The 12,438-nt window shown below is 35.5% G+C and overlaps 1 protein-coding gene across 1 annotated transcript; it reads left to right on the forward strand.

The window, feature by feature from the left end:
• The first annotated feature begins 10,659 nt into the window (after positions 1 to 10,659).
• LOC121786666 lies at positions 10,660 to 12,137 on the forward strand. Its single transcript, XM_042185300.1, has 2 exons — positions 10,660 to 11,463; positions 11,610 to 12,137. Exons 1-2 carry the CDS (start codon positions 10,660 to 10,662, stop codon positions 12,135 to 12,137), a joined length of 1,332 nt encoding a protein of 443 aa, XP_042041234.1.
• The last annotated feature ends 301 nt before the right edge of the window (positions 12,138 to 12,438 follow it).

The following is a 12,438-nucleotide window of genomic DNA, read 5'->3' on the forward strand; positions in this document are numbered from 1 at the left end:
AAATTGAAATGAAAATTGATTTCTTTTTTATTAAAACATATATTTCCAGGTAGCTATCGTGTGTATCGCAGTTTACCGGTGTAGCGCAAGTGAGATAATCTTGTTCGTTCGATTCAAGAATCACGTGTGTTGTTGCTGGTCAAGGGCTGTAGTTGACTTAGTTACTGTGGGGCAATAGGTAGTGGATTATTCCGGTGTGGATGGGAAGATTCGAATTTAGGGAATCTGGAGGCAAAATGACATTTTAGAACCACATAAAGATCAAGGAGATAATTTCTTTTTTAAAAATACTACTATTCAAAATTATTTATATTCGTATATTCAAGAATATTTAATTAAATATAAATAGTGCAAGATTTTTAAACATCACCTAATTAAACATGAACATAAGGGCACCCGCAACGCGTGCCGCCGGCGTTCCGCGTGCCGTTCCGCCGGAACGGTTTCGCCGCGGAACGCGTTGCGGCGCACCATTCCACTCCCATTCCGTTCCCATTCCGTTCCGCGTGTCGACGGCACGGAACGCGGCACGGCTTGTGCCGCCACGCGCTGGGGCGACGTGGCGCTCCCCGCTTCGTGCGTGCTTCCCACTCGCCGGCCCGCGAGTGGGACACGTCAGCGATGACGCAATAATTAATTTTTTTTAAAAAAATATATTTTAAAAAAAAATTTTTTTTTTAACGGTCATATTACCGTTTTTTTAACTTTTTTTATTTTTTTTATTTTTATTTTTATTTTATTATTCTATAAATACACCTAATTTATTACATTTCACACACAACTACACATCTACTCTTCCTAAACCAACATCAATTCCTCTCCAATTTTCTATTTCAATCTCCTTCACAAAATGTCCGGCGACGGGAATTACGGCGGTGGCGGCTCCGGTGGGTGGGATCTCAACGCATTCGGCGATTGGGAGACCATGTACAACACACTTGGTGGTTCCGGGTCGTCGACGCCGGGCACCCAGGGGTCGGCGACGCCGGGTGGGTACCAACCACCCACTTTCGATGTGGATGCCTACGCTCGACCACCCAGCTCGCGGCTTTCTCAGGGTTTGTGTGTTTTTTAATAAAGTGTGTTTGTTTTTTATTAAAGTGTGTTTATTTAAATTGAATTGGGTTGGAAATAAAAAAAAATGAAATTGAATAAATAGTAATTTAAGGAACGGTTAAGGACGGAGGGTTGCAGGTTCCGTTCCTTAGTTAAGGAATGGAGTAAAATAGTACAGTGGGGCCCTCAAATAGTAGTTTAAGGAACGGTTTAGGAACGGTATAGGAACAGCGTTGTGGATGGCCTAATGTATCGAAAACTTACCTTGACTATTTAAATAGGACATTTCTATTTGACCAAGTAATTACCAAAAACAAATTCTATCAATTCCATAAATTGGCTAATAACTGATCACAATTATTTGATTTTGATTTTGATTTTGATTTTGTTAGTCAACAAAACAATAAATGCCTAATTCATGACAATCATAACCATATGTTTTTTTGGCTAAATTAATTAATTAGGAAAATGTGTCTTATACCAAATTTATGTATTATATAAAAAATTCAATTCTATTTACGAATCTATCACATGTCATATGAGATATAAAACTTATAACTACTACTTAGTCCCGTAACAGATTTACATTTGGATGATGGCAGAGATTTTAGGAGATATTATTTTATGTATTAAATGGTGAGAATATATTTTTATATATTGGTATCAGAAGAAAAAAAATCTAAGAAATCAAATATGACATCTCATGTGGAACAAACTAAAAATGAAAGTGTGATATTTGTTTAACTAACTATCAATTAATAGTTTGTATATCGATTACGATACATTAATAGAATCAAACTTTTAGGTGCTTGTATACTAAACTCCTCCTTCAATTTAAGAGAGGAAAATCATTTGTCACATGGTTGTGTTTTTATCATCATTTGTTATTTAAATTCATGGAATGCAACAAATAGTCTTTCTATATTATAGGCTGTTTGATAGACTCGTAATTATTGAAGATCTTAATTACCTTGTAAAGTAGGGTATTCAATATCTAGATAGACGTGGATAATTTATCGTGAACGAATTGGGGTTGATCCGAAGTCACGTCCTATCATGGATGACTGATGGCACTATAGTGTAGTACAACAATGAATGGATCACACTAATATAAGTACTTCTTGCTTACTCACAACGATTACGTGATTATTCATTTCTTCATTTCTAAAAGTAACATTGAGTTCGTAAGTTGACAATATTGATTATACGCTATTTTGACTTTGATTTAGGTAGTGGTGATTATCATAGGAGAGGGGTAGTATTGTTAATTGATAAATATATGTATCGACTTTGCCGGAGTTGATATTGTCCCTAAGAGATGTTCTCACCAAATTTATATTATGCATAAACCTAATTAGTTGAAATTTATTCAGGTATAATATAAAGAATATTTCAGATGTCTTATTAAAAAGGAGCTCGGTTTGGATGGTAAATCAATATTAGTCACAATACTAACAGTAATTAATATTCTTTTAAGACTTTAATTAAATTGAGCTGAGTTATTTAATGGAAGTGTATTAGGATAATCATATATATAACATTAAACTGTTATATGTGTATTGGATATGCATATGAGATATCCATGTCATAAAATAATGAGATATATCCATCTCCATACAGGAGATGGAATTGTCGATCACACCCCTATGGATAAGGGTGGGGATCAAATTTAAATGAGATTACTCGAGTTCTCTATGTTAATATATACCTTAAAACATGTGTTTCGAGCTGCTTATATTCGTAAATATTTCTTTCTATGCATGAGAAGAAATGTTTATGTCACGTTGTGTTTGTTATTTCATTTATGTTTTGTTTTAAAAGAATTTATGTGGTTTAGGCAAACAAGTTTAGGTCTTTTGCATAGTAGACTACATTGACCTATCTATAGTTTAGAGTTTTTTGCAACCCGGTTTACTTGATATCTTGGGCAGTATACTTTCTAGCGGTGCTATAATTAACATTGACTGAATCGTGCCTCAAACGAGTCTTCTGATAATTTTCTCCAAGAGGTTCGTAGAAAAGTTTTATTATACACTAACCCGACCAATTAGGATTTATTTCAAATATATTGTACAACTCTTGATAATAATAGCAATTTGGATGTGGACAAACAGTCTAGCGATAATCTATCACAAAATAACTTTATAAAAAGGGAACTAGATAAGAGACACAATAGCATTAGCATTAGCATAGCCATCTATAGAGAGAATCTGAAAACCCTAGTTTCCCAAGAAGGGGTTTTCGAAATCCTCCCCAATGAACACAATCTTGATTTTTGTCTCTTCTCTAAACCAAGTCGTTTATGTGTAATCAGTTTTGTCCACTCAAAAGAAGACACTCTGAGTTCGGGAATATATGATTGAGTATAAAGAATCTTCACATGGAGAAGCACAAGAAAATTTTTATTCGTTATAAAATCAAAAATGTATATTTTCTTAACCATATAATCCATGTTTAGGATTAATTGTTGACGTGGATTAATTTCGTTTTAAGCATGCTATTTTTGAATATTCATGAAAGACTTATTAGCTCAATTCTTTACTTTATAAAATTTTAATTTCTATAAATTCATAATTTTAGACTTGTTACAAAGGAATTACGATAAAAATATATTAGTGTTCTTGGCTCCAATTCACTATACCATGCAACAAAGTAAAATTTGATGTATGATATATTTATACCAATTGGGTTTACAACTTTGATTTTAAAATTTTCATTCTTTACTCTTCGATTTTTTAATTCTTAATTTTTGGAACATTACCTTGAACCTCGGTTAAAAAAATAATCACATGTTCTTAATTCATATATTTAACATTCGAAAAATATATAATGTTTTCTCTTTCTTTAAAATATTAGAGTTCTTGGTTCATTCACTATACCATGCAACAAATTAAAATCTTATATTTATACTATGTATGATATACTAATATTGTAACGCTCCACTTTTTGAACCCTAATTTTCAAACTCTAAAACGATCGCATTTATTTCTTTTTAATGTCGTGAATTAAATGACGAGTGGATTTGTTATGTGATTCCTTTGGTGACCTAATTTTGGTTCGGAGTTATGATTGTGGGTTGACCGAGTCAATTTCGTTGAATATGTGACGTGGTTGTTTTGAATAATTGATGTGGGTTGAATTTGATTGTTTTTGAATAATTGATGATTTTTTTCGAGCTCGAATTTGGTGATGGTAAAATCACAATGTGATTTTAATTAAATCCTTTCCTTGAGGATTAATTATTAGACTAAATTCCAACACATCTGATGAATTAAATAATCGATACAAGTCCAATCTAATAAAGAATAAATTGTGGGCTACACAATTTAAATAAAATTTTAACAGGGTCTTGAGCCCAAACTAATACTTATTCGAATAATATCCCCAGCCCAATCCCAATTCCTTTTGAGCCCAAGATTCTAAATTCTTCCTTCCGCCGTCAGAACCCCTTCTCCTCACCCTTTCACTCTGAATTCTCCTTACTGCAAGGAAATATCTTTTCAAATTTTAAAATCAATCAAAGCATCTATTAATCCCAAATTAATTGAGCAATCAAATACCAAAAAATTCTCCCCTCCCACGTCTCAGCACTTATTCATCTCTTCACCCATTCTTGCAAGAAAAATCTTTCCTAATTTTAGATCGCAATCAAGGTGAAATCAATCACCAAAACTAGCTCTCAGTACACGGCTATATAAATCCTCATACCCTAATCTCTTTCCCTCACACAAATTCGCAGCCACTCACTTCTCACTTTTTAATCACAAAGCAGCGGAGGGAGCAGTAGAAAGGAATTTCATTTTTCCTCACCCATTCCTAATTTCATCACGGTAATCACTCTCTCATGCTCCTTTCATGTTCTTCCTCATAAAATGATGAATTTTTTTTACCCGAAGCTCTTCTGACAGAAACTAGGATTGATTCGGGAGGGGGAGAAGCCAGAAGCTTCAATCTTTTGTTTCAAGCCAATTTGTTCTTTTGAAGGTATAATCTCCTTCCCCAATTCAATTCGTCAATCCATGAACTGCATAGCATGTTTCTCACTCAATCAAATCGGATAATCAAAACAATAACCACAATCGGAAATCAATCTTCTAATCAACTAAATCGAAGCAAACTAAATCAAAGATTCGAGCTTTAATTCATGAACTCAAATTAAGAACTTATCTGCGGGGTTAATCGGGTGAAACGGTGGCTGTTTCGGACGAAGTCGAGGCCGCCGGAGCAGTGACGCAGCGTCTACTGCAGCGCCGAGCGACGGCGGTGGACGCGGGTGACAAATCGGATTCAGCAGCGGCGTCGACTCTGGGGCAGCTGTGTATCGGAGAAATTGACGGTTGCTGTTTTGGGGTTTTCTCTTTAATTTTGGAGTTTTCGTTTTCTTGTGAGAAAAATCGAGAGAGAGAAGTGAACTTGGAACTTTGTTCTGTTAGTAACTGCAAATTGTGGAAGAATACAGTGAAGAGAGATAAGGGAAGCCATAGGGCTGGCAAATCGTGCGGATTGGGTCGTTATCGGGTCAACCTGATAATGACCCAACCCAATAAGGCCTAACCTGAACCCGACCTGTTAAGGAAACTATAAATCCGAACACGAACCCGACCTGCTACCTTCAAATCCAAACACGACCCGCACCCGACACGAACCCGTTATCGACACGATATAATATGGGTTGACACGACACGATAACAACCCGAACCTGATATTACACGATTAAAACCTAATATTACACGATTAAACCTTAATTTTTAACCTAATTTACACAATTAAAATTCGTTTTATACTATTTAAACCTAATTTATAAGAAATTAAAAAAATAAAGTAATATATATATTTTTAAATAATAATAAAAATAATAATATTATTTCTTAATGGGTTACCCGTATCCGACCCGCATCCGACCTGAACCCAACCCGAAATTATCAGGTTTTTAATGGGTCAACCCGATAAGGACACGGATCCAATAAGACTTGACCCCAACCCAATAATTTCGTGCGGATTCGTGTCAGATTATCGTGTCGTGTCGAAAATTGCCAGCCCTAGGAAGCCAACGTTTTGTTTTTTTTAAAGAAGAGTATTTTGTTTTGTTACTTTAAAAAAAAGGTTTTTATTTAAATTTTATTTGTGTATGTTGGGGGGTGTACACATGTGCTTATAAAATGGGAGTATATTATTACTTTCTTTGGGGCCTTTTAATTAACTTGGTTTGGGCTTGAGAGTATTTGCTCTTTTTTACTTAATTATTGGGCCTTTGTTTTAAATAAAAAAAATTGGCGGAATAATTTTGTTGGTTGGGCTAGGAGGCTTATATCCTTGATTCTTGTGGTTGGATTGAAATTAATTAAATTCGAAATTAATCAAAAAGACCAAGTCCTAATTGGGAAGACTTCATAATCGTACTAATGAAATACTTGAAGCCTTATGATGCATGCATCTTACTCGTTACTTGATTCATTGTGTTGATTTATGTGTTATCTAAATGCTAAAGGTGAATCCTCGCAAGCGAAACGTGATACCAAGGGGAAGAAAATACTTGTGAATTAAGAACTCGAGGTGGGCTTTCTTTGAATAAGGACACCGTCCTAAATACTTTTATCAATGTGAATGAAGTTTGTATTTATCATGCCGTGGTTGATTTTTACGTGCCTATCTGAAATGGTTTGTGCCATTTATATTAAATCAAATTCGGGTCCTTGTAGGGCCGCAACCCCTACTTGGATTAGTGTACTCCTATGGTAGATCGTGTGCCAGCGTACGGGTTGGCCGGTCTAGTGACTTGGTTTGTGGCCACATTCCTTGTCATGTATGAGCAGATATGGTTAACGTCTATGAAAAAAAAATGACTGATCAGTCGACTTTTACTATGGGAAATGATTTTGAGTGCCTCGGGCCTTTCTAAAGCTAAAACCCGATGGTTACTTACGTATGGCATAATAAATAATATTTTTATTGAAAATGTTTTCGACATGAGCCCACTGAGTATTTTTTTATAGTACTCAGCCCTGCATGTGTTTTCCCGATGTGCAGGTTGAGCGGCGGCGAGAGTACGGTGGTGTTGAGCAAGTTAATTGGAGAATGAATTGTTTATCTTTGAATTATGAGTGTCGTTGTGTCTTCACACATGACGTCAGTCTTTCTCTTGGTCGTTTCCGCTGTGACATTTCTTTTACTTATCATTTATTGGGCTTGCAACTTAAATTGTTTGGATATTGAATACTTGGGATTTTATTAGTTTGTGTCGAATTCGTGGTCGTCTTCTTTGAATATTAACTGTTGGTCCAACTCGTTATTGAAACCCTAGTTCTCTTCGTCTGTTTGTTAAATTCGTTTAATCACGATCACCTGCATTTATAAACCCTAAAGGGCGGTCATGACAAATACTGATTGAGTTTGTGGCTTTTGATTTTTAATTATATACATTCCAAAATTTTAATTAACTTAATTTCTTAAATTTTAGAGCGTTACAGTTGAGCATCGATAAAAAAAATAATCAAATGTTTGTAACTTATTTATTTACTTTCTACGCTCGCTATAGATTTATCCTACTCATATGAATTATTAGATATACAGATGTGGGGTTATGATTTCATTAACTGAGAATGGATTTTTGAGTGTTTTAGTTTCATTGAAGGGTAAATTAGTCCGTTTGTGTATTTAACCCACTCTCCGAATTAGAGGCACGAGATTTCACCGGTCAATCAATTACACGATCCGTCTGCTCATTCAACTCATTCCAAACCTTTCAACTCTCTTTCCAATTCATTCAACTTCTCAATTCTGTCACGTTCACTTAAAAAACCTCAAAAAACACATTCTCGATTCAAAACCCTAGCCCAATCCCGCCGCTGACCACATTTCCGGCTATAATTAAGTCCAATTTTCTACTTTGTCTCAGTTCTTGTTTCGTGAATTTCTGTTTGCTGATCCACTCCTTGTGAAAAAAAGAGTATTTTGTCTAGCATTTGGTTAATTGGTTAATTGGTTAATTGTTTAATTACTTTATTTGTTTATTTAGACGTAGTTGGTTATTTCGATTTGGTGTGTTGTATGTGCTTAACGTTGTATCCCTTTTGCTTATTGCGATTGATTTGTTGCTTAATTTTGTTTTTTTTTACTTAATTTCTTGTTAAATGTGCTTATTGTTGGGTGATATTTGTGTTGAAAAGTTTTGCTTAAGCTATTCGAAATGTTGCTTATTTTGTACAAAATATTTTGGCTACGGCAAGTTGCTTATTGCTTATGTTGTACATTGCTTAATTTTAGGGATGTCAATTTAGCCCGCAACCCGTGGGCTGGCCCGAATAGCCCGCCAAATTTATAGGGTCAGGGCTGAAAATTTTCAACCCGATAAAATTACAGCCCGATTAACCCGCACCCGATTAACTTGCAACCCATTAAGGCCAGACCCGAAAACCCGATGGGCTGGCCCAGAAACCCGATAAAATTTCTATTGTTCTATTTGTTTGAATCTAATTCGACACTTCATGGATTATTTTATAATATAGATTACTGAAAAAATAACTTTCCATTTTATATATTAAGTTTTTATTAATATAATAACAGATAAATGAATTAGAAACTTCAAATTCACTAAAAAAATATATTTAAATTTCTAAACATGCTTTAAAATTTCTTGATGTTTATGTTTTATTTTACATAAATCTCAAATATTAGTATTTGATCATATTTATGTTTGAGTTTAAGCATATATCTCAAATTTATCATAATTAAATATTTTACATTTTATAAATATAACTAATTTCCACCATTATTTATTGGATTGATCGCATGTTAATTTTATTGGTACCAACCCGATTAACCCGATGGGCTAGCCCGAAATTCGAACTTTTAGGGCTAGGGTTTGAACTTTTATAACTCGAAAAAATCACAACCCGATTAGCCCGCACCCGATTGACCCGCAACCCAAATAGGGTTGGCCCGAAACCCGGTGGGCTGGCCCGATTGACATCCCTACTTAATTTGTTGTGTATTTTTCTTATTCTATTCGAGAATCTGTTTAATTTCTTGTTAAATGTGCGTATTTTTATTTGATATTTTGTATATTGAAAAGTTTGATTGAGCTATTCGAAATATTGCTTTTTTTTACTTAAGATTGCTTACTTTGTGCTTAATTATGCTTAATTTGACCACGACAAGTTTTGCTTAAGCTATTTGAAATGTTGCTTAATTATTGAGATACTTTGCTTACTTCAAAAAATTGCTTACTATCCTGGTCTTACCCGAGTACTTTTTATGCCTTTAATTAACAAGCGACGGAAAGGAAATAATCCAGCTGATGGGCAACTGGTCGCGAAACAGGTTCATCATATTGAGAAGGAAATAAAATCACTCCATTTCGGGAGTTATCCTGAACATCTTAGTCATTTGATTGCTATACTTAATTCGAAGCAGAGGAATGCAGTCCGGGAGATGGGATTCGACCACAAACAAGGTCGGCAGTGGAGTGTACCTGATGAGGCACATGGAGTCATTCATAAGCCAAAAAGAAAATGAATGGAAGTGCGGACTTACTCCTAGAAGCGTGTTGTCATTGCAATACTTGAGAGCCAAAATGAGCAAAGGGCTGCTCTTTGGGAATTCAAACGCAGTGATGTATAAAATCTTTCATCCTACCTAATAGTGCAATGAGATAGGGAAGAAGAAAGGGTCAATTGATGTTGAGAAAATGATAGCAACATACACTAAATAGTGATGCATGAGAGTTTATGATTTTCAAGAGCTTGATGTTATCTGTTGGATACTGTGAAGCAATTTTTTACCGTACAACGCAATTGATACTTGTTGAGCATGCAGTCAGGTTTATGTTATAAGTTTGTGATGGTAACAATGGTTTATGACTAAATAGTTTTTGGGAGTAGTAGTTGATCTTTATTTTTGACTTGGAGATGTCCTATTGTAGTTGAATTGTGAATCAATTTTTTTACAGCAATGCGAATGTCTTTTAATGGTGCTGCAATTATTTGTCTATTTTATGCAGCCAAATCATACTCCCTCCGTTCTTCTACAGTTGAGGCGGAACTTTTGGGCACGGAGTCTAAGAAAATGATGTTTAGTGGATTAAGTAGAATAAAGTAGAAAAAGTAGTTGGACTTTTTGACTTTGAATTTCATTATTCATTTGAACTTTTTATTTAAAGTAAACACTAAATGCACAACAAATTCAAATTTATAAATTGGTTATTCTTTTGTTAATTAACCAAATCTGCCCAAATTTAGATGATGAATTTTCGAGAGAGAGAGCAGTGAACACATATGCTAGAGAGTAGAGTAGAAAGCAAATTCTTTTTTATTCATCCATTGGTACTGTAACAATGTGTTAAATTTACAAAGGGGGGGAATTAAAATGAATGTGGCGCCACTTACACAGTAGGTGCACTTCACATTAATTGCACTCAATTTACAATGCAGAGAATTCAAAAGGAGCTGTATCAGTAAATTCAATTTACAAAGGGGGGAAAGCTGGCGCCACTTAGTGTATTCACTGCTATAAATACTCTTCCACCAACTTCAAACATTAAATAGCTCAACCAACAAATGGAGTAAATGCTTTCCTTGGCTGTTGAAGTCTTTTAGATGCTCATAAATGGGGCACCAAGAGTATTCCTCAGAATTCAAGAACCAAGTGGTCCAATTCATCATCGGAAGGTGTGTGGGCGGTGTACCTCCTCGTGGCACACTTAAGGAAGCACAACTGAAGTTTACAATCTCCCGGCAAACCTGTACAAGGTGGTGGAATGCTGCAAAGAAACAGCAACAACGAGGAACATCAGTTCAACTGGTAAGTGTCAAAAAAGTGCGGCATTGCCCCAAAAGGCTGCAATTGGATGTTGATCTGTTAAAGAGTTTGCATTTCTCCAAAAGGTGCAACCTCTTGAGTGTGGCAGTGGGTTTAGGTTGTTCAAAAACAACCGTATGGAGGTGGGTTAAGGATGGCCTGATTATACCACACACATCAGCCATTAAACCCAACTTAACAGCTGCAAACAAGCTGTTACGGCTGAGATTCACAGTTGAATCATTAGAATTTGACAGAATCCTCAACAAAATCAGATTCATAAATATGCACAACACTATACATATTGATGAAAAGTGGTTCTACATGACAAAAGGAACTCAGAGATTCTATCTTGCTCCAGGAGAGCAAGAACCTCATAGAACATGTAAAAATAAGAAGTTCATATCCAAAATAATGTTCATGTATGCAGTTTGTAGACCATTGTTTGGTGTTCATGGTGAAGTGTTGTTTGATGGAAAAATTGGAATTTTTCCCTTTACCAAACAAGTTGCAGCCAAGAGGTCAAGTAAAAACATGCAGGCAGGCACTATGGAGACAAAACCCATAGAGAGTATCACAACAGATGTGGTGAGGGAATGCTTGATCAATAAGGTAATGTTTGCATCTCTTTAATGCATTTAATTTATGCACATAAGCCATTACATACCAGTGAGCCTACATTCTCATGACACACTGTTAATAAATGGTGTAATGTTGTGCAAATGATGATTTTATGCATGTCACATTAGTGAGAACAGATATTACCTGCCATCATAGCCAAGTGGCCAGATGGGGCAACTAAAGTTCTCAAGATACAACAAGATAACGCGAGGCCACACATCAAAGACAATGACCCAGCTTTCAGAGAAGCTGCACAACAAAGTGGGTTCTCAATCTCAATTGTGCAACAACCACCTAACTCACCTGACACCAATGTGAATGACTTGGGTTGGTTCAGAGCAATACAGTCACTACAAACTCAGACTGCATGCAATAATGTGGATGACTTAGTGAATGCAATTGAGAAATCATTCCATGAATTACAACCAGAGACTTTGGATAATGTTTTCCTAAGTCTTCAAGGCTGTTACATGGAAATTATGAAAGTCCATGGTCAGAACAGATACAAGCTGCCCCACGTGGGGAAAGCACATTTAAGGAGGACAAATCAGCTTCCACTGAATCTAGAAGTTCCAGTGGAACTGGTTATGGAAGCAGTAGCTTATCTGAGAGACCAGGGGAGCAATCATGGATTGGAGTCAATATCCCAAGCCTTAGGATTATGAAGGTATAGAAGAAACACATGGTGTTTTTTTGGATAGACTGTCAATGTGCATGAATGATGCATTTATTGAAGGAAGGTGAATGCACATATCATGCCATTTTTTGTGTTTTGAAATGACTGTCACTATGCAACAATTGATGCATTTTGTGTTTTGTAAAAGAATGTAAATGCTGCAACAATGATGCATTTTGTGTTTTGTAAAAGGATGTAAATGCTGCAACAATGATGCATTTTGTATTTAGTAACCCCAATCACAATCAGCCAACATATCATGAATGCACATATCATGAATGCACATATCA

This window comes from Salvia splendens, chromosome 22, assembly GCF_004379255.2.
Source record: "Salvia splendens isolate huo1 chromosome 22, SspV2, whole genome shotgun sequence".
NCBI classification, from domain to species: Eukaryota; Viridiplantae; Streptophyta; class Magnoliopsida; order Lamiales; family Lamiaceae; genus Salvia; species Salvia splendens.

Coding starts and splice junctions, on each gene's coding strand:
- LOC121786666 (XM_042185300.1), top strand. CDS start 10,660: ATGGGGCACCAAGAGTATTCCTCAGAATTCAAGAACCAAGTGGTCCAA. Junction 11,464..11,609: donor GGGAATGCTTGATCAATAAG/GTAATGTTTGCA, acceptor TAGTGAGAACAG/ATATTACCTGCCATCATAGC.